Source organism: Vanessa atalanta, chromosome 30, assembly GCF_905147765.1.
Source record: "Vanessa atalanta chromosome 30, ilVanAtal1.2, whole genome shotgun sequence".
Classification (NCBI taxonomy): Eukaryota; Metazoa; Arthropoda; class Insecta; order Lepidoptera; family Nymphalidae; genus Vanessa; species Vanessa atalanta.
The window spans coordinates 1,869,845-1,894,942 of NC_061900.1; the positions used below are offsets into that span (position 1 = coordinate 1,869,845).

General features: G+C 32.7%; 2 protein-coding genes across 2 annotated transcripts; one reads left to right on the forward strand and one right to left on the reverse strand.

The window, feature by feature from the left end:
• The first annotated feature begins 803 nt into the window (after window positions 1-803).
• On the forward strand, window positions 804-8,624 carry LOC125075391 (zinc metalloproteinase nas-7-like). Its single transcript, XM_047687131.1, has 9 exons — window positions 804-906; window positions 1,658-1,842; window positions 2,356-2,443; window positions 3,252-3,298; window positions 4,427-4,652; window positions 5,718-5,890; window positions 6,774-6,924; window positions 7,443-7,585; window positions 8,487-8,624. Exons 1-9 carry the CDS (start codon window positions 807-809, stop codon window positions 8,622-8,624), a joined length of 1,251 nt encoding a protein of 416 aa, XP_047543087.1. The 5' UTR covers window positions 804-806.
• Window positions 8,625-10,635: 2,011 nt separating this feature from the next.
• Window positions 10,636-18,327, reverse strand: LOC125075173 (uncharacterized protein MAL13P1.304-like). The gene is made up of 4 exons (XM_047686800.1): window positions 18,219-18,327; window positions 17,050-17,478; window positions 13,985-14,194; window positions 10,636-13,626 (listed from the first exon to the last, which is right to left on the reverse strand). The coding sequence occupies exons 2-4, from the start codon at window positions 17,459-17,461 to the stop codon at window positions 12,365-12,367; spliced, it is 1,884 nt and encodes a 627-aa protein (XP_047542756.1). The 5' UTR covers window positions 17,462-17,478; window positions 18,219-18,327; the 3' UTR covers window positions 10,636-12,364.
• Between the last annotated feature and the right edge of the window lie 6,771 nt (window positions 18,328-25,098).

Below are 25,098 nucleotides of genomic sequence, written 5' to 3' on the forward strand. Positions count from 1 at the left end.
GTATACTGATTTTATACTGCAGAGTTCACGGGCATTTAAATATAGTAAATTTTACTAATATGATATATAAATAAGTTAAGTCTTACATCATCGTTGATGCAAATGTCTGAATTGAACCCGAGCGCTTATGTTTAAGCGTACAAATATCGCCTCTATTTGGACAAATACTACACGGACTAAAAAAACGAGTTAATAAAAAACTTGTGATACATTCTACAAGAATTATTTTTCTCTTCTCGAAGGTAAGACTTACTCCTCTTCATTATCTGAATTTTGTGGCGCACCGCGCATGTACCTATACATCGTCTTAAACAGATTCGAAAACCCAAAACCGTCCTTTGTAAAAATTTTATTTAAAATTTGCAAAAACCTTTGGCATGGAAACTACGTCCAAGCTAGTTCACAAAAAAAAAAATAATTAAAAATAGTATATAATCTTGTTCGCCGGTAAACACCAAAATAAAGCATATTCAGGGTAGACTCTTATATACACAAACTTATCTACCAATTAAGAAAAAAAATGGCTGTGACATACGGACGGACGGATAGAAACATGTCGAATCCATAAGGGTTCCGTTTTTGCCATTTGGATATGGAACCCTAACAATATCCTCTATCTATTGACAAGTTTTTTTTCTCAATTACGTTTACTAAAAAATTAACAGTTAAGTATGAAAAGTCTTTTAGTAAAAAAAAAAGAAATCCTTAAATTAAGCAACGATTCAAAATGTTTTCTCAATTTTATTTCACGGTTTAAGATTTCAATTTATTTTTATAGCCGGTTTCACAAATATTCCTATAGTACAATGCGTTTGACTTGTGTGATATTATTATGTTTAAAATTTGTCACTGGAAGTATTTGGAAGAACGGAATTGTTCATTACGCTATTAATAGCAAGGATTATGGTATTTTATCGAAATTATTGTTTAGAATATAATCTTATACTGCCAAAAATTCCACCATTTGACGGCAGTTAAATAAAATAAAAACACGTTAATTAAAAATATATATATTATTTACAACCAGAAGTAAAAGTAATAGACTTACTAGAATAGAATAACTATCTCATTGTATAATAACAATAATATAAACTACTTTAAATTAATGAATTTATGTCTATATAAACCACCGAAAACGACTAAAAGACAAAAACCAAAGCACCCAAACTTCGCGCCAAAAAAAGTAAACCCAAGCCTCTGTGACAGGCGATCGAACACGTTTTTTTTTAATATATTACGCTACGATATATAAATGTAATTTCATACGCCGATAGTATATACGAATTATATCGGTCCGGCCATAAGTTTGAATGTAAGGTACCACTATAATTTAAAAAAAAACGCAGGTATCTTGTAAAAATATATTGTAAATTAACGATTCAAGATTGCTTGTGATAATCCTACTTGAATAAAATATAATGTTGTCTTAGATTTTCGCGATTATTACACATTGAAATAAAACTAGTTTTTAACGGATTTAATCGCGTATATTAATTATTTTAACATCCCGACGTTTCGAGCACTTTGCAGTGTTCGTGGTCACAGGCAGACTCTGCCCGTGACCACGACCGTGACCACCGTAATATACGCGATTAAATCCGTTAAAAACTAGTTTTATTTCAATGAATAAAATATACCTACATCATTTGATCAACAGACACACATTCTCAAGACATTATCATGACGACATTTTCTCAAATTCAAAACGAAATATGCATCAAATTCTTCCAAGCTCAGATGAATTTAAATACCAGTAATGGGGACAGAATATTGTATATAAGTAATCCGGATAAGTGGAAACATTGTATGCCAATTGTTTACGACTTTAGCAAAAGTGTTATAGTAAGTATATTAATTTGTTTATAAAGGAAGTAACAGTTTAGTAATTTTTCATATCTGGGTGTAAGTTTCTCCCTCAGGTGAGGGTCATTACACGCTGCTAATAAATGGCTGACGATGTAACGATGAGGTACAGATGTGGTAAGCGCTAGGAGGGGCTAATAAGTGGCTAACGATGAAACGATGAGGTACAGATGTGGTATGTACTAGGAGTGGCTAATAAGTGGCTAAAGATGTAACAATGCGGTACAAAAGTGGTATGCGCTTGGAGTGGCTAATAAGTGGCTAACGATGAAACGATGAGGTACAGATGTAGTATGTGCTAGGAGTGACTAATAAGTGGCTAACGATGTAACAATGTGGTACAAATGTGGTATGCGCTTGGAGTGGCTAATAAGTGGCTAGCGACGTAACGACGTACAGATGTGTGCTACAAGTTTTTATGATTAAACAGTTCGATTTATTCACTCGTTGTTTTTTCTTCAAGTATTAATTTTTTTTTTGTATTCAATATAGGATATGCCCATCGGCTATAAATGTCTGAACCAAAAGGATATAGCGAGGATTGTCGTGGAGATGCTAAAAGCAAGCATTAATCCAAATGGTATAAAATTTATTCGTTTTTATTCTTAAGAAAGTAACTTTAATTTAAACACAATATAATGTCGATGCAAAATTGTCATATTGTATGTAGTCTGTCTATCGTATATTTCTTAATACTCTGTAGACGCTCTAATAACTTTTTTTTATGGTAAGGGTATCTGGCATAGATCCTACTCACTCAGCCTTCTGGGGACAAATTCCAATAACATATGTTCCCGATTATAGTCAGGTCTAACTTTAACCGCAACTGGATCGTTACGTTTGTAGAAAACTCTGCAACAACGATTACGTTTCATTGCGATTGCGATAAACGGTTAATTTGTTCGAAGAATCGGGCCTTGGCTTAGTCACGTAGTGTCAAATCGTGTACACAAACAGAGCTCTCATTAAGACGACTTAAATCCATAGACAATTACCACTTTTATTAATTAGTTGACATTCAGAACTGGCTACATAAATATATCAAAACAATTTATATCGAAATGGTAAATTTAGACAAAGACAATGTGTTAAGAGTAAACTGGTGAGAATTCCGTTGTAGTACCTAAAGTTCTCCGTGATGATTTGTCTGACATATAGCTGTCATGGCTACTCGTGTATGACACAGACTTTGACGTACTGTCATGTTATAGATGATATTCATAGAATAGAAAACAATAAATGACATTAATGTTTGGGCATAGACAATTTAACTATTTTTTACTAATTGGAAGATTAGTTTTAATGAGGTATTTTCTTCAGACAGATAAAATATACTTACGATTGCAATATCTTATTAATGATGATATATGAACATTAATTTATTTTAGGATCAGCGATAAATAGTTTTGACTTACTTAAGAAGTTCGAAGATGAGGTAAGTTAATTCAACTTTAAATATTATAAATTTCTTTAAATACTAATTACACGGTATACTAAATATTAGTACGGAGTCCTCCGGCATATAACCTACTCAAATATAGCCTTTTGGCGTACTGTTAAATCTATACATATAAAAGCGAAATACCACTCGCTGATTAATCATGAAATCTCAGAAACTATAACACCTACAAACTTGAAATTTGGCGGGTAGGTGCCTTATAGGGTGTAGACATCCGCTAAGAACGGATGTTATGAAACTCCATCCCTAAGGAGGTAAAACCGGAGTTGGAAGTTTGTGATTTATAATATTTGCGCGGGTAAAGCTGTAGGTTCGGTATTATTTATACTTATATTATAAATAAGGAAGTCTGTCTGCCGCTCGTTCACGCTCATACCACTGAACTGAATTTAAAGAATTTGTGAAGCAAATTTGAATCCCAGAAAGGACAAATTCTACTATATTATGCCAATACTTGACGAGTAAAATGCTAAGCTAACTAAACGTGAGTGAACTCGCAAGCGACAACTAGCACTATATATGCCTAGACGTTAAAACAAGGTAATTTATACATTCGGTCATTTTCTTCTCTTAGTGTAACAGCAAAAATGGTCATCAACGCCGATTGATAGAAATATTAACCATTCCTACAGCGTCCAAGAGCGTCCAACCTTGGGAGTTAAGATGCAATGTACATAGAGCCTGTAATGTAATAAGGGCTTCGTGCAGGCCCGCCTGGGTAGGTACCACCCACTCATCAGATATTTTACCGCCAAATGACAGTACTCTGTGTGTTCCGGTTAGAAGGGTGAGTGAGCCAGTGTAATAATGTGAGCCACAGGCACGAGAGACAGAGCATCTTAGTTCCCGAGGTTGGTGGCGCATAAGTGATGTAAGGAATGGTTAATATTTCTTACAGTGCCTATGACTATGGGCGGTGGTGACCACGTACCATCAGGTGCCCATATGCTCGTCCGCCAAACAACGCCATAAAAAAAAAGTATTGATGTTCAGCGGTAGAATATGTGATCAGTCCCTCTACCTACCTAACAATCTCTTGCAAGACCGGCCCCGGCCATTAGAGATGAAAATTGGAAGCTGTAAACAATCCATTAAAATTTTCAGGATTCACAATCAACAGATACACTTTTATCGACGAAGAATCGGAATTATATAAACTCCATGTACCAATCGGAATGCGGTCGCATATATCAACCGTTACAGATAATACAAAGACGTACGTTTGACAATTATTCTGAATATCCACTGATAAACGATGAAAACTTGGATTATTATAGTGACAAATTGTGGCCGAACGGAATCGTTATGTGTGGAATCGACGAGGATTTGAGTGAGTTCTTTTTTTTTAATTTTAAGAAAGGCAAACGTGCAAATGAGTCAAACTCAAACTCCTTTATTCAATATAGAAGCATTATACTTATTGATAGTCAAATTAAATACTACCACCGGTTCGGAAAAGGAAACACCCTGAGCTGAGAAGAACCGGCGAACGAAATCCAGCGGGTCCTTTTTTTGTCATTCTAATTAAGTAAATATATTGAATATGATTAGAAATAGTCAGGAGGCGATCGTTTAATTCCCAAGGTGTGTTATCAATCATAAGCTCACTAATTGTATAGTAAACTTTCACATACAAGCGTTCCTTAACCATTTTATTTAAATTTGGCAACAGAAGCTTTTTGAACGCTTTCTGGGATCCTGTTGTAAAAACCGTATACATTGCCCCACAAAAGAGTTACTGACTCTATGAAGTCGAGTAACAGGAGCTACAAGTTTTTGTTTGTTCTATGAGAATCACATTTTCTCATAAAATCATTAATATTTTTCCGTACATACAAAACTTTACAGAATACATATTGAGATTTGAGAATAATGCATAAACATAGGATTGAAGATAAACGGACCTTATCGTTGTTATATTATTCGCTTTTGGAGTATTTTTGTTTGTAGTAAGCCACTATTGAATAGTGACGTGAAATAAGATCCCTAACCTTATTCTCAAGATAAAAGCTGTAGCCAAGCTGTGGGTAATTTAAAGCCTGTTGGATTAAAAAACAGGCTGAATAAACATTTTTTTTGTTAACTAATAACTTTTTAGCAGCTGATACCTTACAAACATAAAATTATATCTGTAAGAAAAGTGTTCAAGACACTATCTCAATGAAATTTTCTCCCGCCTCTTCATAGCTCGATTCCACGTGATCTTTTTTTGGCAGATCAAAGGATAAATTAAAACGATGAATTAATTTGTTCGTGGCCATCTTGCTTCGAACTTCGCGTGCCTAAGTTTAATTTTTAAAACGTTTTAATATTTTTACAAACACTAACCAACTTAAGACGAACTAATATTGATAATATACATATAAATATTTAATCTCTTTGATCATGATTGTAGAAAAATCAGAAGATTATAACACCCTTCAAGACGCAATGACGGCTATAGCACGTTTTACTTGTGTATCGTTTCAAGAAATTATTGATAATGATGAATTGACAGAGAAAAATTATATTTGGTTTGGTAAAGAAGGGGATGACATGCCGTTGTTCGGATATGGAGGGGGTAAGCAGGTAAGAGCTGGAATCAGATAAGTTATCAATGTGAGAGGGCCAATTATTCTAACTTATAACGGTTTTCATGCGTTCCCGATACTATTTTCTTGGTGGTAGGGCTGCGTGCGAACCCGTCTTGGTAGGTACCACTCATCAGATATTCTACCGCCAAACGGCAGTACTAAGTATTGTTATATTCCGGTTTGAAGGGTGAGTGAGCTAGTGTAACTACAGGCACAAGGGTGATAAGGGTTAATGGCGCATTGGCGATGTAATAGTAACCATTGCTATTTCCCACAGCGCAATTGTCTATGGGCAGTGGTGACCACTTACCATCAGATGGACTATTTGCTCGTCCGCCAACCTATATCATAAAAAAATACTTGTTCAGTCCAACTGGGTGCACAGGCAACAACAAAAATTAAAGATATTCAATTATAGATTCCGTACCTATAATAGCAACTATAATAATTATGCAAATGGCACCCAACGTGGGGCATCCGACGATTAGTGAATTTACTATTTTATGATTCAATTTAATATTATTTAAATTAACATTTATTAAAAAGAAAATAAGTGAATTTCGTTTAAAAAAAATATCAAAAACAATTAAAGTTCAAGAAATTTAAAAACGTTTTTCTTTTGATTATTGACAAGTGTAGATTTAGATCTAAAGCGTGACCATGTATTTATATATATGTAAACGTTACTTATTGCTTACATCGCCAATGCGTCGCCAACCTTAGGAGCTAAGATTATATGTCTCTTGCGCCTGCAGTTACATTGGCTCGCCCATCTTTCAAACCGGAACATAACTATTCTAAGTATCGCTCATGGGCGGCAAAATATGTGGGTTGTACTTATCAGGATAGACCTGCACCAAGTATTTACCAAATTACAGGAAATAAAGTTGTCATCGTTCCTGCGAGGTGCGCCTGGCCACACCGGGCACGTCATTAATAACTTGCTAAGGATCCTTGGCGTTCATATGATGTCTAACCGTTACGACCGAGACAACTACGTCATCATCAATTGGAAGAATGTTGAAAAGGGTAATTTATTCTTTACTAGTTTTGGCCCGTGGCTACGCCCACGTCTAAAGGCGATCGTTTCTGTTCTGATTCCCAAAAGTAAGACTCATTGATATATGAAATCAAAATATACTTTATTCAAGTAGGCTTTTACGAGCACTTTTGAATCGTCATTTAACAAATGATGTTAAGTGAAACTACCACCGGTTCGGAATGGAGATTCTATCGAGAAGAACCGGCAAACACTAGTTACGGGAAACACCAGTGAATTTTCATGTGCTTAATTTATTTTTATTATTCATTTCGTGTTCGGTGAAGGAAAACGTCTTGTAGAAAATTGCATGTGTTAGACCAAGACACAATGAAATTCTACCAATTGTATCCCCAAACTCGCAAACTTATCATCTTCTCGAATGAAAGCTTTACTTTATTTTATCTAAGTCACAGAATAGTGTCAACCGTATCAATTAAAAAGAAGCAAATGTTTGCTGATTGTAACACCAGTACCAAGATTAAACAAGGTTTCAAAATCATTTAAGGCAAGGAACATTTTCTCGAGAAGGCTCCCGAGGCCGCGTGGATCTCGGCGATCCCATATGACTTCAGCAGTGTAAGTCACGCGTCTGCGAACTATATGTGTGGGAACTGCGACCTTGGGCAGACTACGGTGCAACCTATGCAGGTATCGAATAGATTTATGTCCTCCTAACGTATACGCAGGATACGTTATCGTCCTTTGGCGATCCCGTGGCCTCACCACTCGGCGGCATGGTGGAAACCCGAGGATAGTTTTAGTGGGTAGGACAGGGCATTAGCACTAGCGTGCCCTGGCACGGGGCATTGGTTCCCGGTTGAGTCCCATATACCCGTCCCGGTCCCCCGACCGGGCGGCATGCGTAAATGCATTTCCTCCTCGTTAAACAAAAAGAAAAAAAAAAGGATACGTTATCGCGGACTTGTATATGTGCAAACAGTGAGATCAATTTCATAATCCTGGAAATTAATGTCAATTATAATCAACAATTACACGGATACACGGAGAAGGAGCAGGATCAACGGTTTTACGTGCTATCCGAGGTACGGTATCGTATTGCCAAACTCATGGCTGTTTCTAAGAACTTCTTGATGTGAAAACCAAATAAAGCTGCGTTTAGAGACCATAGGTCTAAATAAAAAATATTGTAAAGCAACCAGCGTTCCGTCCCGATATTTTCCATGTGAAATAGGAATTTTATTTACTCGATCGCAGCTACACCTGTGGTCAAATCTAAGCTATCCAAGGACCCATTCAAATACACACAAAAATATCACCATAATCGGTCCAACAGCTTCAAGAAGTTCGGTCACACATACACACGTACCAAAAATAGATTTTATGTATAGAACTAGGTATTCGCTCGCATGTTTAAAGGTTGGTATCAGGAGCCAAAAAAATCGAATGGTTTGGCCATGAGAGAGCAACAGACAGACATACCGTTTCACATTCATTCATTTTTAGTTTCATATTAGTGCAGAATAATGAACGAACGGATAAATAAATTTAAAAAAGCATTGCAATTCGTGATTATAATTTTAATTTCAAGGACCGTCTTTGGCATCGCACCTTGTCTATGGGTCGTGTGAATCGTTTGAGTGAATTGGATATATTATCGATTGACATGTTATATCATTCGCAATGTGGTGAACGATCAACGAAACGAAGATCTGAAATTAAACAATAAAATTGTTCATTAAAATCTGTGTTTTATTATTAATCTTTTAATATACCTACTTATTACTGCCGTGTTTAAATTAATAGTGTTGGTATGTGGTCACCACCGCCTAGATATTCTTCTTCATAACTATCCTTTCGATCGTCAATGGGCTACCAATTATTCTGTCACTCGAATCCATTAATGGCACGATTTTTTTATTATTTTTAAAATAGCGAGGCAGTCTACCTAATGGTGAGTGGTACCATTGCTCATTAACATTGCCACAGTAGTTGAACTAATTCACTAAAACTCCGTAAACTCAGCTAAATTTAAATGTAATTCTCAAACGTTACTCATAAGGGCGCCATTAGCTGAGTTTCTCTCAAATGTTTGTTTGTGAAAATATTAAATTAAAACAGTTCCTTTTCGATGTTCAGTTTATTTTACGTTCGGTTTATAATAATTTGTTGCAATGAAAACAAATTTACGATCGTACCAATAATTTGACGGCGTCTCAAATCTTATAATTTGAAAGGGCATATTTGTTAAATGACGTTCTATAAATTATGAGTTAAAGATGCCTGTTTAAGTGGCGGATGTTTAGTTATACTTAAAATTCATATACAGTGGATTTCATTTATTACGACCTTGGTTGTAGCGACCATTCGTCTATAGCGACGTTAAATCTGAGTCCCTTGAATTAAAGCATACTACAGTATGTACAAACATATGGCTATAGCGACTTTGAATGTAACGTCGAGTTCGGACGTAGCGACTGTTTTTATTGAATAGTTTGTAATAAAATCAGATGTTGCGACCGGAGTCGGCCGCCAAAGACACAAAAGAGCTTTCTTATCTTTTGTTTACATCCACACAGATGGTCAGCAACCTTTAAGGCGCATTTTCATTGGTCGATAAGTCGGTAGTTAGCCCGATTGCGGGGAGTACCCGCATGCGAGCTAACAACCAATGAAATCCACTGGTCGATAACTCGGTCGATTAAACGTGTGCGGGTGATATCCGCATTCATATATTGATATATATATATGCGTTATAGAAATCACCCGCACCCCGTATGCGGGCTCTGACGACCAGTGAAAACGATAAACTCTTTGCGGGCCCTATGGCATGCGTTACAGAAATCTCCCGCACCCCGAATGCGGCCCTTATCGACCAATGAAAATGCGCCCTTACTTTTTGTTTTTTAGCTAGGTAATTAGGTAGCAACTGTGTATAATAAACTTTTGAATAAGTATGGCACCTAGACGCACGTTCACTGTTAAAGAAAAGGCGGAAATCGTTTCAAAATTGAAAAATGGTGCAAACAATGCTGATTTGTGCAATAATGATGAGGAAAAACCGTGATAAAATATTAGAGTGCTTTGAGTCCAAATCCTTAAAAATCTGTTAAAAGTCTGTATCTTTTTGCCTTTGCCTGAAACGACATCCGGGTGTAACGACGAAATAACCGTGGTCCCCTTATCGTCGTTATACCTTAAATCCACTGTATTTAATTTTCCAATTCCGTCTAAAGTATGGTGGTCCCAGAGTAGGCACTACCATTTGTGTGATGCTTAAAACTGACGTTTGATTGTGTGAATTTTAAACTTAACGGCGTCTCAAATAGTTGAGTTGGACTTAAATATTTACGTGAGTTTTCAGTATTCAGTAAGTATTGCTGTTTGGCGTTACAATATTTGATTAGTTATCCACCTCTTGTGAGTTTTTCGGTTTAAAACTTGATTCGAATGTATAGGTAAGATATTAGCAGCTAGTTTTGAAATAATTTCGCTCGAAAACTTAATAAGACTACAATATCATGGACAACATCCAGCACAGCAACAAGTAAAGCATTGAAAAATAAATATCCATATAATCTTCATAATTTTATTCACGTATTTTCACTGTATAACCTTTTATATACATATAAGAATATCATAATGATACTAATTACATACATTTACATACAAAATTGCTATATTTTACTTCATTACAAGAAATTATATTAAACGAAACAATTTACTGAAAATAATCACATGAAAAAAAAAATCTAAAAATGTCAAATTCATATAAGTCATGCCAACTTTGACATGAAAGAGAACTCGTTATGTGTAAAAACTATTGCTAGAAAGAGACGAATATACTTTCCAATATTTTAAAGATTATTTTATAGGTTTTAATTTTTTTTTTTTTATTCTTGAAACGAGACTGACGCAAAGGTATGTTATAATGTCACTACAAGTTTATTTTTAAATATTAATATGTATAAGATCTTTTCGTAAAATGTATATTCCAACGGCAGGAAGAGAAGATATAAACAAACCTTAATATTAACACAGTCCATGAGATTTGTTAATATCTCTAATATTACTCACTATAAACAGTTCTCGATTATAATACTACACTACTTTTAACTACTTATATCCACTTTAATTCACTTCCAAAGTGAATTAAAGTGTTCTGACAACTTCGCTTAAATTAAAAAGAACACAATAAACACCACAGACAATAAATAGATATCGAGGTCAAGGTCATTTTTGTTAATTCTTATCAAGATATATTGTCAAAGTGAAAGTGTCGACAAAAAATACTGTCCAATAGACTGTACTGAGTACACACACACACTAGTAAAGAAGTATGACGTTCGGCGAGTGTCAAGCATAGCGTTTGTTTTAGTTCTTTTATAATGCGACACTATCTAGATCTATTATCAAGTTGAGGTTTATTTATCATAACTCCTGCGATTTAATTACGAAGGGCTAAGATTAACAGATATAATCATTGCATACGAACGCTTTAATATTAATACATTTTAAAGTCAACACTTAGAAAAAAATCATAAAGATTAATGTACATTAGTTGAACAAGGTCTTCCTTCGAATGTCAAATTGATTATGTCAGAATTTTAACGCGAGTTTGTTTATTAATTAATACATTTAATTACATTGATTTAATTATTATTCGACTACTTAAGAAAGGTAGTTAAGCGTTTTGAGCGTATATACATTTGGAGTTAACATCCTTAACTATTTCAATGAGTTATCATTTCGTAATGTCAAATATATACTATGGCGGTTATATGTCATAAATAGGGTTAGTCATTATAAATCGCAACTGACATTAGTGAAATATTCTCTGTGAACTCTAAAAAAAAAAAAAAATGTACAAATTTCGAAAAAATTCAGAAAACTAAAATGTACTTACAACTAGGTCCATTTATATACATACATGAGATGGTTTCAATTTAATTTCTAATATTATGAATTTCTGTCTGACCGATTTGGAAAATATTTTTTCATCATAAAGTCCATTTATTGAGATGGGTCGACTATAAATCATAATGTTAACTATGAAACTACACTAAGGATAAAAGTATTAATTATTCATATACCATTCTAATGTACAGACTTATATACACATATATATATAATAATTATATGATAAAATAATCATATTTTTAACTTATTGAGCCAAGATCTATTGAATTGTTAAATCCATGTGTTTTACTTGTATATTCGACCAGTATATTCAGTCACTAGTATCATTTTATTTACAAACACATCTATATACATCCACATCTTATTTAAAATAGATAACCAGCCTGGTGGTCAGTAACGCTCACAGACATTTGCACACTCGCACCTACCTTCAAAGGGGAACAAACAAAGTACTGTTTGACCGAAGAATAAATTATGAAAACATGCCTACCCAGATGGATTTGTAGAAACATTTACAATAACAAAGCCACATTTAATAACTCAATATCTTCAAATGTGTGTACTTAAATGTTTAATCATTTCATGTTTAGTATTAACTATCAAACCGCACACATCGCAAGAGTACTCGTTCAATTTTCTTTTCAATGTCTTCCGTAGACAGTAATTACATTTCTCCGAGTCAAATATTGATGAGCAAATGAAGCAATATTTGACATTATCGCTGTCCGATATGGTGATTGCTTTACTTTTATAACGATTACACTTGTCTGTGGATTCCTTAACGAGTTTTAACTTTAAAGTGGGTATCTTCTTACATTGTTTGTAGTATGAATTAATTTTTCTATCAACCATATCTTTTGTATCTTTTATCTTATCTATGTTTACACTTGTATGCCTGTCAAGTTCGTCCGTCTCGTTCAAAGTATCATTATTAATTATTTTATAAACTGTTACAAATTCATTATCAAGGTTTTTTTTATAAATTTTCGTGTTATTGTCATCTGTACTGACTGTTTTGTCATTATTGTCTTCGTCTTTGTCATTAGTTTTGTTGAAATCGTTTTGTATTCTAGGTAGCCTGTCTGATGGTTCGTTAATATGTTCAGATTCATCATTTTCTTGCTTTAATTCATCAAGAGTAGATTCGCTTTTGATTGTTTTACAAGCGTATAGTGTGTTATCAGCCTCGTCGTCATCGAGCAAACTCAAATCTAAATATTCTGCGGACATATTTTTGTCACTCGTGTTCGACTCAATTGATATTCTCCTTGATTGTGTATGTTCAGTAACATCTTCGTTTTCTTCCGAATCATTATTCTTTACGGATACTTCGACTGGTATTTCTAGATTTTCCAAATGTCTCAAAATTTCATCGTCTCTAAATTCAATGAATTCTTCGTCCGTACATTCTGAATTTCTTTTACTTTTTACTTCTTCAATTGTTTCCTTCACGTCAAAATGTTCCGGGACTTCTTCTTTGACTTTAACCTTTGGGCAATCCTTTTCATTATTATTAACGGGATCCAATTCATTTTTATTGGAATTTGTTTTATTAATGAGCGGCTTGACGCCTTTGTTTTTAATTATACCTAAAAGAGTTTCTAATTTACATCGTTTATTGATGAAGCTTTTGTCTCGACTCTCTATATTTATATCTAACGATTCCGGCAAGTCTGTTTTATCGCTGTTGTTATTCATTTCATGTTTGTCTTCTTTGTTTCGTTTTCGTTCGACATCCTTCTTTTGTTCTTCTTTTATTTGATTTTTGACACTTATAGTTTTTTCTGGACGATCTTGAGAGAACAGCGCTTCTGTAATTAGAGAATACAAAATTCAGATTGTATTATTAAAGATGATACGTCCAGCGTAGTTGTCTGGTCTCCTTTTAGATCAGCCGCCGTTACCGAAATCGGCTAGACGACATAATTACAGAAAACTTTTTAATGATGGCCTCTTTATTTATATAGCAAATTGCACGGCGCATGGCATAGTGCATAAATGTGTGCACAAATAAACGTGCACTTCATAGCCCGTCGGAACAGCACTCACACCGAAAAAAGTTGAAGAACAAGTCTTTAGGTAAGTGTATTCCGAGGTACCCGAGTTTGGAAATGTTTCAACAGAAAAACCCAAAAAACGCCCTTGATATAAGTCAAAAGAACAACTTACCTTCAATATATCCATCAGGAGGTTCCTCCCACCACACAGGACTTGGGCACGTCAATATTTCCAACAAATCCTCCTCATCCAGGCTCCCGTTCTCCTCGATTATCCGCACCATGTCTGTGATACTCAGTTCTGGTGACTGAGTCTTCTGTTTAGGTTTATCGGAATCGATGACACATTGAGCCTTCGTTTGCTCAGTTACATATTTCATATCTGAAATGTAAAAATAATATATGTAAAATCAATTGTATTGGATGGCGACTTATATTTAAGTGCTGAACCAATATACATAAAACTTATACCAAAAGATGAAGCACGTCTCGGAGAAGGTTTTAGTATATATATGCGCATCACAGTTTTACTTGATTTAAGCTTAGACTAGCTATTGATGTGATATAAAAAAAACTCTTTATATTGTAATATTCATGAGTATATTATCTTGGTGCTTGAAAAAATAAATTTAATAAATCTAAAAATAATTTTTTATTTAATTTCAGAGATTCTTCAAAGTAAAAAATTGTCGCTAATGTATATACAGTTGTTAATTTGACTTGGTAGGGCTTCGTGCTCGTCTGGGTAGGTCATCATATATTCTACTATGAGCTTTGTAACTGTAGGCACAAAGGACAATACTTAGTTCCCAAGGTTCGTGGCGAATGATTAAAATATCTTACGTCAATGTCTACGGGTGGTGGTACTTACCATCACATAGTGGTACATTCGACCGGACCCTTGGTTTGTCTACCTAAATTATAAAAAAAATCATGATGCAATATTTTTTAAATTATTTTGCTATAAGTACATACTAATAAGGCCAATAAGGTCCTATGTACAAATTTTAGAATTTTGGTCTTTAATCAAGCATAAAATTCTCGGCTAATATTCCAGAACAATATGCATGTATTTTTCATATATCTTGAATCACTATGTTTATTTATGAAAACTGCATCAAAATCCGTTGAATAGTTAAAGAGATCTAATCGTACAGACGAGAAGCGACTTTTTTTATACTATATACATACATAAAACAATTATTATTTAATAGTGGCCTTGTAAGGCTCGGCAGGAATGTATGCAAAATAAAATATAATAAAAGTCAAAAGTCAAAAATGTTAAGATATTTTAACTAAAACTAAACACTTATTTATCAAGTCAATAAAAAAAAAAAAACTGGTTCGGAACTTGCGGAAGAAACTCAACGTGCCTTTTTTTTAATATATCTTGTTTTTTTTTTATATGTGTTAGTCAAAACGTAAATGTGTAAAAAAAACTAATAAAAAAATTGACTATCACTTTTGTAATATTAAGTTGGAATATATAAATATTAATAATATGTTTGTTACAAATAATTATTATTATAGAAGTTTAGAACTTGTGAGTTTAAATTATTAGAGAAAAAATAATTAGAAGCCCGTCTCATGACATGAGTAAATTACAATTTAAAAAAAAAAAAATTACAGATCTATTTTTTTCTTAATTGCAACACGGGTTATGTGTGTGTGTCTCTTTGTATGGTCACAATTTATGAAGAGGTAATACTATGTTATAAATATATTTATACCATATAGCACTCAAGTATATTGAAGCCATCTAACAGTGAAATAAATCTTAGAATTGGTTCATTTATTCCTTACATTGGTCTGCAGAAAATTCATACAGAAGGAAATACAAACAAACAGATGATACCTTTTTATAATATTAGTATAGATAAAAAAAATTTGCCTTCTATACATTTCTATGTAAAATATTCAATTGTGATAAAACTTTTATTGTAATTCCGCTAAGAGTCCGTTGAAAAACAAGAATTTTTCCTCTAAATAATCTTTCTTTTTAAATATTTTAGAGAGGCAGTCAATCTGGGTCAATCAAGGGATGTAATCTTGTTATGTCAATGTCAATAATAAAAGACTTTTTACCATCAATTTACAATAAGGAATATTGAAAAAAGAAAAAAAAACATTGGATTATTTTTGTCTAATTTTTCAACTGTCTGTTGACCTTAAACTTTGGATATACTAGTAACAAATAGTCTCGCAACAATCAACATACTTCTATTCATGTTTTAATTCACCGATGGTCCTGTCTTGGTTAAACAATGTCGGCATCTAGGCAATACATGTCTCAAGCAACATTTTTTTCTAGCTATCAAAAATATTTTTTTCTATTCTATTTTTTCTTCTTAATAATTATGATATGCTAACATGTTATTCGGTTAAGAAAAATATTTGCCGTCGAAGAATTTTTTTAAATCAATTTGTAAAATTTTTTATTTGCCTACATTGTCTAATTATTAAGCCAACTCTGCTACAAAGAGTACTTTGTTTTAACAATGTCTTTCAAATTCCATGAAACTAAAAGACCTTATCTGTTCTTGCAACATATATATATTCCTTATATACACAATTTCCTTTCTATTTTAGTTTAACCTTAAGTCGAATATATTTGCATTTTTTACTCATATTTGACACATTGAAAGTCTAAATTTAAAAACTATGCATTTTCTATCTCTCTCTCTTCTTTTTCTTATGTTTCATTACTGAAGATACAATATTGAGTACTGTTATATTTTGAATCTGGTCGGACCAGTGGGTGGGTATTCGACCGTGTGATCTTTTGCCTTCTTCTCGTATAAGTTTTATGTATATTTGTTAAGCGGTTTCATCAATTAATCTTTACTAAAATAATATAAACTCATTTCTTATTGTAGATGTCTGTTCATTTATATCAGTATTAAATATTATATTGATTAATTTTAGTATTATTTGCATAGTATATCTGTTTAACTTCATTCTGACAGAAAGAGCATGCCTTGAGGCATTAGATCAATCTTGAGATAATTCCTAATACAACAATTATACTCAACTAGTTTAAGATTGTCACTTCACCTATGTTTTATGGGGGCGATCATAGGTTTAAGTTATAAATAAGTAGACTGTCCTTCCTTGGGGTTCTATCCTGCTTAATACCTAATTTGATTATGATGAAATTTCAGTTTGTTCAGTATTTTTGCGGTGAAAGTGTAACAGACAGAGTATATTTAATATATATTAATAAAAATATATGCTTACCTCGTTGAGGGATGTGTAGTTTCCTTTTATTGACACTTTTTGTTCCGCATATAACTTTACAATTGGGCTTCGGAGCGAGAAATCTTCTTGCATTAAGGACCTTCCTTTTAAGTTTATTTGGATAATATTCTTTATTCTCAATCTGTGGTTCCTCAATTGTCTTTGTGTTATCATTTTCCACTAATTTTTTCACCTTTTTTTGCCTAGGTGACTTCTTTTCTACTGATGTGACCTTTTTTAAGTTTGATTTTGACTTTTTACATGAGTTTATGTTTTTTGACTTTGCCGTTGGTTTTGTTTGTTCTTTTTCAAGGAGTCTTTTCTGTTGGGCCGATTTGAAACGTGTGACAATAGTTTCAACTGGCATTGCTCGAGGTTTCTTTTTTTCAGGCTTTGCATTCTTCAGTGACATCTTGATGAATAATTACTCTGTAATAACAGAGAAGAGGTTTAAATGAATTATTGTAATAAAATATTTTAATTGAAATAAATGTAATTAAAGTATTTATAAGGGTTAATATTTTAAACTATTATGTTTAATATTAGCATCAAAATCAGCTCAGTAATTATTTATAACCGTTTATATTGCAATGTTCATCATAAATTAAAAAAAAAAAAAAATGTAAAAAAATATTATTAAGGCAATTTGTAAATAAATTATATGAACAGTGTTGTAATTGCTTATGCAAATCTGTCGAACGTTAAGGCTACGTGTTGTTATATTTCGTTACATAAAATATATACTACCAGAGCCTATTTTAACGAAATATCTTACGTATAAATAAGCAATTTACCATTTTACAATTGTTCAATAATGATAATTAATGCAAATTTTCGTTAAATGATCATGCTTTAATTAAATGTAATTTTATAAATAATCACTTCAAAAAATACGAGATTCGTGAAAGTCAATAACACAAATGACTAATTTAGATCATCGTTATAAGTCGAACGAATAACAAAATCGTTGCTTTCGACTATTCTATAACTGTATGATAAAATATGTTAGTGATTAATGCAAGTATTTACCATAATATTGTAGTTTTCACTTATAAATTTTATATTTAATGTTGTTCGACCTTTGAAGCACGAAATTAGTATAGTTTCGATACATAGAAACAGGTTTAACTTGACTTAGATAAATTAGAATAACATACATGAAAAAATACCTTTCGATTCGTTCCTTCAATTTTATCCGCGAAACAATAACAAATTATTTTATTCCGACTGATTCTGTAGACCCTCACAATAATACATATACGGATTTGGGAATTAAAAAGAACCTTTTCAAAATAAATCGTCACATATTTTTAATAATTGCAACCCTAAATTGTATGAATAAATTGATATGGAACTTTGTCACATTCGATTTTAATTATTGTGTTCTTGAAATATTATTATTTGCATATAATTTCAACTTTTTAATATTACTTGTGTGTGTAAGTAATCATGAATTTCTCATAGCATAGCTATAACATACACTTATATCCATATATCGATAAAATAAGTCTAAGAGCACGAACACATTAAAATATTTTTAATATAAAGATTAAAATTTTTAATACTTTGATATGAATAAACCGATATATATTATTTTGTCTTTTAAGGTATCGTTTTGAAAAAAAAAACTGTTTATTTTTGTTTTATAACTTTAGAAAACTAACTTTGGAATTTTAAGAATATTATCAGCCTCGAAATACCAACCTTACTCAGGTAAACTGCAATGTTTGGCATATATTTGGCATGTTTTTAAATATAGATATGTGTTAAATTTGGTTTTGGTGCGATAACGAACTAAAAATTACAATAATAGTAATCAACTGGTAACACAAAAAAAGAACCCGAATAATATAAATATTGATAGTGTGTATTATCTGTTACAATCCACAGATCATAAATCGGATACACTCTGTGCTACACTGTCAAGTAATCTTTATTTCACACCGAAATTTTGGTCTTCGTTATTATTATTATACGCACAATCTTTTATGTTAAAAAAATCTATTAATTAACGCGAGGTTTATTGTTTCTATTTCGAAACAACTTTGCTTCTCATTTAAACACGCTTTTATCTATAAATTAAAATATATATATATATATATATATATATACCAATAATTTGGATGATTTAAAATTTGGCGTAGAGGTCTAAGTATAGTTACGTTCATTTCTATATAAGGTCTTTCTTTTAGGTACTGATTAACTGAAAAATACTACTATTAAGTCAAAAAATATATAAATAATTTATTATTGATACGAAAATATTTTCATGACTACTAATTTTGTGAATAGGTATCTTTAAAAATAAGACATTCTTAAGTACTCGTTTCAATTATATTATTTACAACTATAAAGAGATTACTTGTGTTCTACGGCTTATTAACTGAGATTTTAATGAAAATTCGTGACATAAATATCTAATATCTAAGCATCTGACGTAGGGACGTCGGGACGGATCGCTAGTAATTTAAAATCGTGATGCCTCGTGAGGTAAACATTTTTATATATCGTATATATATAGTTCAGAAACAATATGTATACCTATCAATAAATATTAGAGGAATAAACTGACCTAACCTTTCTATTAATTTTTGATTGGAGATTATTTTATTCAAAGTAAAAAACGAAGTAATGAAATAAAATTATAAACATTTAAATTAAAGTAGGTTATATAACATAAACTGTCCAAGCGCGTCTGAAATCTGAATCTTACGCCATAAGCCATTAGTCCATTCAATGGACTCCAATGACTCCAGGCACTTATAATGCCACCCCAGTGCTGCCATTTCAGCGCCTTTGCCACCATTTTTAATTTTAACGAATAATTTGACATTTATGTTTAAAGTTAATGTGAACGCAGACTAGTGTTTAATGATCTAATTGTTTATTTGTGTTGATGTGACAATGAAAGTCTGTATGGAATTTATTTAGTTTTAAGTTAAAATTATGGACATCGGTTTTTATAATTGTTTATGAGTTAAAAGTTGTTAAAATGTCTTTGATATTGTATTTTTACGACGATTGGTTAACTTAATAATATAACAATAATGATTTCTATTAATAGGAACAATTACTCGATTTGATAGTTGTATAGAATTGTTTTCGAAGTTTCTTTTGAAGTGAAAACTTCTTTAGAAGCTGAGCACTTTCTGGTAGGGGAAATCTTATGGGTTCGCGTCACCGACATACTTAAAAGTGTATCTGTAGCTATACAATTGACGTATTGTACAACATTTGGGTTTTGTTTACCTTGTGTTTTCGTTGGATTATTATTTGAATACTATAAGTAATATAATGTATACTAAAAGTTCTAAGTTTTCATTTTTATTGGCAGTCACTATAACTGTCATTTTTTTTTTATATTGCTTAACACGCAAAGAATTATTTTAATATGAGATGTTATTATTCGGAAAATATGTGTTTGTCATCAGCAAAGTTTTTTTTTTAATGTAAGATCTATATATGAAAATATGATCTCTCTGAAATAGTCCATTGGTTAAGTATCGATAACGCACTATTACAAAACAATAATAAGACTAAATGTATTGAATTATTTACTTGGAACGTCAGATGTGTAAAAATGATTGTTGAGTTGTTGAGGAACGTTTATGTGTTAAAGGATAATATTAATGACTTTTTAGATGATTGCTAACTTGGAAATCAAACGATCGCCGTAGGATATATCAAATTGAAAAACAATAATTTTGTTGATGATGAGTGATGAAATAATTGTTAAACTTGAGATTAAAAATAAAAAATAACCTGGTCAAGTGTGAGTCGGACTTGAGCATTCAGGATTCCGTACCATCAGTGATAATCATGACTAATTAATAATTCCCTTGTAAGCATGTGTACAAATAGCTGTAGCATTATATTTTAATTTTTTTACAGCTCCCCTGGGAGACTATAAATTAGAATATTTGATGTGAATTTAATTTACACGTTCCTTCGAAAAAGGTGCTTGACTGACAAACGAACAACTAAGTGATCTTATAGGGTTCCTTTTTGTCTTTTGAGGTATGGAACCTTTGATTAAACCCTGAGTTTCTTCCGTCGGTTCTTCTCAGATCCGAAGTGTTTATTTTTTGAACCAGTTAGTTGACTTAGTGAGTGAAGGGCTGGTTTATTTATCGCCCAGAGTATCGGAAATGCTGACAGCATTCTGTGTACCATTCCACGCGGTGACGATGTTTATCGGACTCCATATTTTGATTTGCTTATAAAGGTTTTTTTTTTCAGTACAATGAGGGTTCTATTAACACTAGCAGTATAATTTCGGGATTAATTTTATTTTCTGTGTTTTAAATTTTTTAAATAAAAAATAAGTAATAAGAGTTTTAAATTTTATTCATTTTAATTATTACATATTTAAGTTCCATGGATATTGAAAATATTAAGTGTCTGTATCTAGTTTCCATTATGTGTGTAGCGATGGGCTGCTGAAATCTGTCGTCGAGTAACTTCACCATTTGCCGAACTGTAAAAATATTAAAAAAAGAAATATTATGATCTATTAAAAAAAATTGCCGAAAAATTTTCGAAAAATTGATACTGTGAACAAAATTTAAAAACAGAACTATTAATTAAATTCTTAACATTTTCCTGTGTCATATCTGCACCAGCGTTGCAGAACTATCGATAATTTGACTATCGATAGTTGATTTGGTAGTTTTGATCAATACTTACGATAGTATAAATTTCTCTCCGTGAGCAATACTATTGATTACAGCTATACTATCGATATTATCGATAGTATCGCTAGCTCTCTGTAAGCAATACTATTGTAGCAGCGATACTATTGATACTATCTTTAACACCTTCACTATACATAGTCTATCGATAGTGAACTATCGATTTTCAACACTAATCTGCACCCAAAGTAAACCATGAAGAACGCCAACACATATTGATAAAAAAGTAACAACTATATCAGTTATAACAACAATCTATACAGTCTAGATGTTCTTGATTTATATCAAATAAAATATACCCAGTGAAAATCTATTAAAATAGGCTTATTTCAACGACATTATAGGGATGGTCTTCGACTTCCACTATAGTTGTGTCATGACAAAATCCGCGCGCTGTCAGAATAGGATAAAACGTCACTGTAAATAGCAAATGTCAGTCCTTGAAAGAAATAACATTACCTGAATATTATCTGAACGTATATTTTTTGACGTAACTTGACGTAAGACATATTCTATAGAAAAAAATAAAATTATCGCAGAACACGTAACATGTCAGAAAGGAATTATGCGACATTATTTTTATGATATAGTTTGGCGGACGGGAAAATTAGCCACATATCATTCGAGAAATGTTGACAGCCGACTTACGGTGATACGCAATTTTGATACGTGTATCCTAATAATAATTATAGTCATTGTCGCATACTACATTCAGACATTTAACGCTGGTATTCTGCGATTAGTTCCGAGTTACTTCTTACAAAATCGCTGTACTGATTATGACCACTGTCACGACTCACGACCGCTCATAGAAATTGGCGCTATAAGAAATTTTAATACAAGTATTATGCAAATACGTATTATACTAATGAACTGATATAAAAACTTAGTCTTAACTCAGAAATAAAACAATAATTATTATGTTTTCTTACATAATTTGATAAGAATTTGAAAATAATGTTTTACTCGATACGCAACTAAAAATAATGTATATTCAAGAATAAATTTTCCCGCCATTACGAGTATCTGTCAATGTTAACAGATTAAAAATATAATGTTTAACAGACAAGTGACAGATACTCGTCTGTGATATACAGATAATAATAATTCATATAATATTGAATATAAAATTGTTACATTCTTATTGAGTCTTACACGAAGATGTTATGTGCCTGTAGGTACACTGGCTTACTTACCTTTCAAACCGGAATCAACAATTATAAGTATTGCTGTTTGGCGGATGAATATCTGATTAATCTAGTCTATCTATCAAGACAGGCTTGCTCAAAGCGATACTAGCGAAGTAACCAATCACGAATATAAAATATAAGTTACACGCATTAAAATAATTGCGTATCAACGATGGTTGGTTGGTAAAAAACACGAAGTTAGTTCTTAGAGCACTGAAATGGTCCAATAAATTATAAGGACATTTATCATAACACACAGGTCTAGTTTAAAGGATCTAGAGGCCTTGAAGCAATAAAAGAGTGGAGGTCCTTCTCTTGTAGAGACTACGAGACCGATCCTTGGATCCCGATCCGTAAAATCATAGTAAATTTTAAGAATAATAATAAAAATAAATTACCATAGTTTTCTCGATCTCAGACAGAGGTGTTTCGATGGTCTTGTTAAACATATCTGTTACTGAAAAAAATAAACATAATTACTTAATTATACACAAAAATGACAATCTATACGAATTAATATGGAGACTTTTTTTTGGTAATGTTAGCACCAGCCTTCAACGTGTAACAAAAAAAGTTTTAGGTTAAAATCTTACTATACAAGAAGCTGTGCTTTACAGTCACACGCTTGACGTGAGACGCGTGAATTTAATATCCTTGAAATCAATTATGACAAGCTTTAAAGTAGAAGCGAGGTACAGCATTTTGAAACTGTGATGATGTCTTCCTGACCGATTTTGTCCACGACGTCCAATCTCATGGGTGGCCAACTACGCAGGACATATTATAGTGCACGCGCGTCTGTGCAAACAGGTGGCCCATACGCAGGAGGAAAAGAAACTTCTGATGGACCAGCGATACGGAAAAAGTGAACGGTCAAGCGTCATGACCATCCACGAATCTCAGGGACAGACCTACGGCGACGTTATCATAGTTCAGTCGAAGAATGTGATGTTGTAAATTAAATTAAAAAAAAAACATGTGCACTCTCTAAGCCTTGGTACGCCATGGTACGGCAAATCCGACTGGAAAGAGTTCAGGCGTAGGACCAAAGATTTTACGTGAACTCTGATGCACGGGAGTTAACACCGTTCGAATTTCCAGACTGCAGGCTGTTGCAGATAATTTTTCGATTGAAAAACTCAATGATTTCTATCGGCCCGAGCTCACGGAACCTCGAGATCTGCGGCCACTTGACTAACGATAGAGTCAAACTTTAAAGGTATTCTGTAAGGAGAAACTCAAAATTCACCGCAGAACACGAGCGTGAATGACTTTACAGTATTACAGTAGAGTGAATGAATTTACAGGACTTATTAAAAAAAAAACCTTAATATATCAATGCGTGTCTGAGATGGTGATGTTTCTTACAATGTTAATATATATGGGGAGTTCTGTCCATTTATCTTCAGGTGGCTCTGATGAATTGGCAGGGATGATTTGTCTCATAAACGCGTTGGAACAATTCCATCGATTCTAACCAATTTTAACATAGTTAGTAGAGAGCGAAGCTTTGGTTTTGAAAGATGGGGGGGCGAAAGAGCTCAAAGAGGCCACGCTTTTACAAATTTAGGTTTGGATGAGTTTAGAAGTCATTTACAGGATGGACACCAAGCTTACTGGGATCCGTACCCAATATACACTCGGTTATGCCAATGTAAAAAAAAAAACAGGAAACCATAGTTGAGTTCTAAATAAGACAAGAAAATACACTTACGGGGTTTTAATAGTGAGTTAGCTGTCACGCAGTTTTCCGCAAGAAACATCGCGAAAATAGCCTGAAAAAAATTAAAGAATTAGTTATACTGACGGTACTTCATGGACTGATACAGATTCCCAGGGAAGGAGAACGCACCCTATTGTGGGACGTACATGCAAGATATGACTGTATGTATCCATAAGACAGTTTAGGAAATCTCGCATCATGGGTAGGTGGGTCTTAAAATTAATGAATAATCAAATTATTGAAGATTATTTCTTTGATTTCAATATGATGATGGATAAAAAAAAATTATCGCAATTCAAATCAAATTCCTTTATTCAATATAGATTTTTTACAATACTTTTTTTTTTAATATACTCAAATTAAAAATAACCAATTAATATAATTGTGGTTAGGTGAGAAATAATATATTTACGGAAGTTAAAAAAGGGTTCAAGGAGCTTCGAAT

Excerpts from the sequence above, each read along its gene's own strand:
- LOC125075391 (XM_047687131.1), top strand. The coding sequence starts at position 807 with ATGCGTTTGACTTGTGTGATATTATTATGTTTAAAATTTGTCACTGGA. Across the intron at positions 1,843-2,355 it reads ACTTTAGCAAAAGTGTTATA|GATATGCCCATCGGCTATAA; the intron begins GTAAGTATATTA and ends TATTCAATATAG. Across the intron at positions 4,653-5,717 it reads TGGAATCGACGAGGATTTGA|AAAAATCAGAAGATTATAAC; the intron begins GTGAGTTCTTTT and ends TCATGATTGTAG.
- LOC125075173 (XM_047686800.1), bottom strand. The coding sequence starts at position 17,461 with ATGTCACTGAAGAATGCAAAGCCTGAAAAAAAGAAACCTCGAGCAATG. Across the intron at positions 14,195-17,049 it reads ACTACACATCCCTCAACGAG|ATATGAAATATGTAACTGAG; the intron begins GTAAGCATATAT and ends TTTACATTTCAG. Across the intron at positions 13,627-13,984 it reads TCCTGATGGATATATTGAAG|AAGCGCTGTTCTCTCAAGAT; the intron begins GTAAGTTGTTCT and ends CTCTAATTACAG.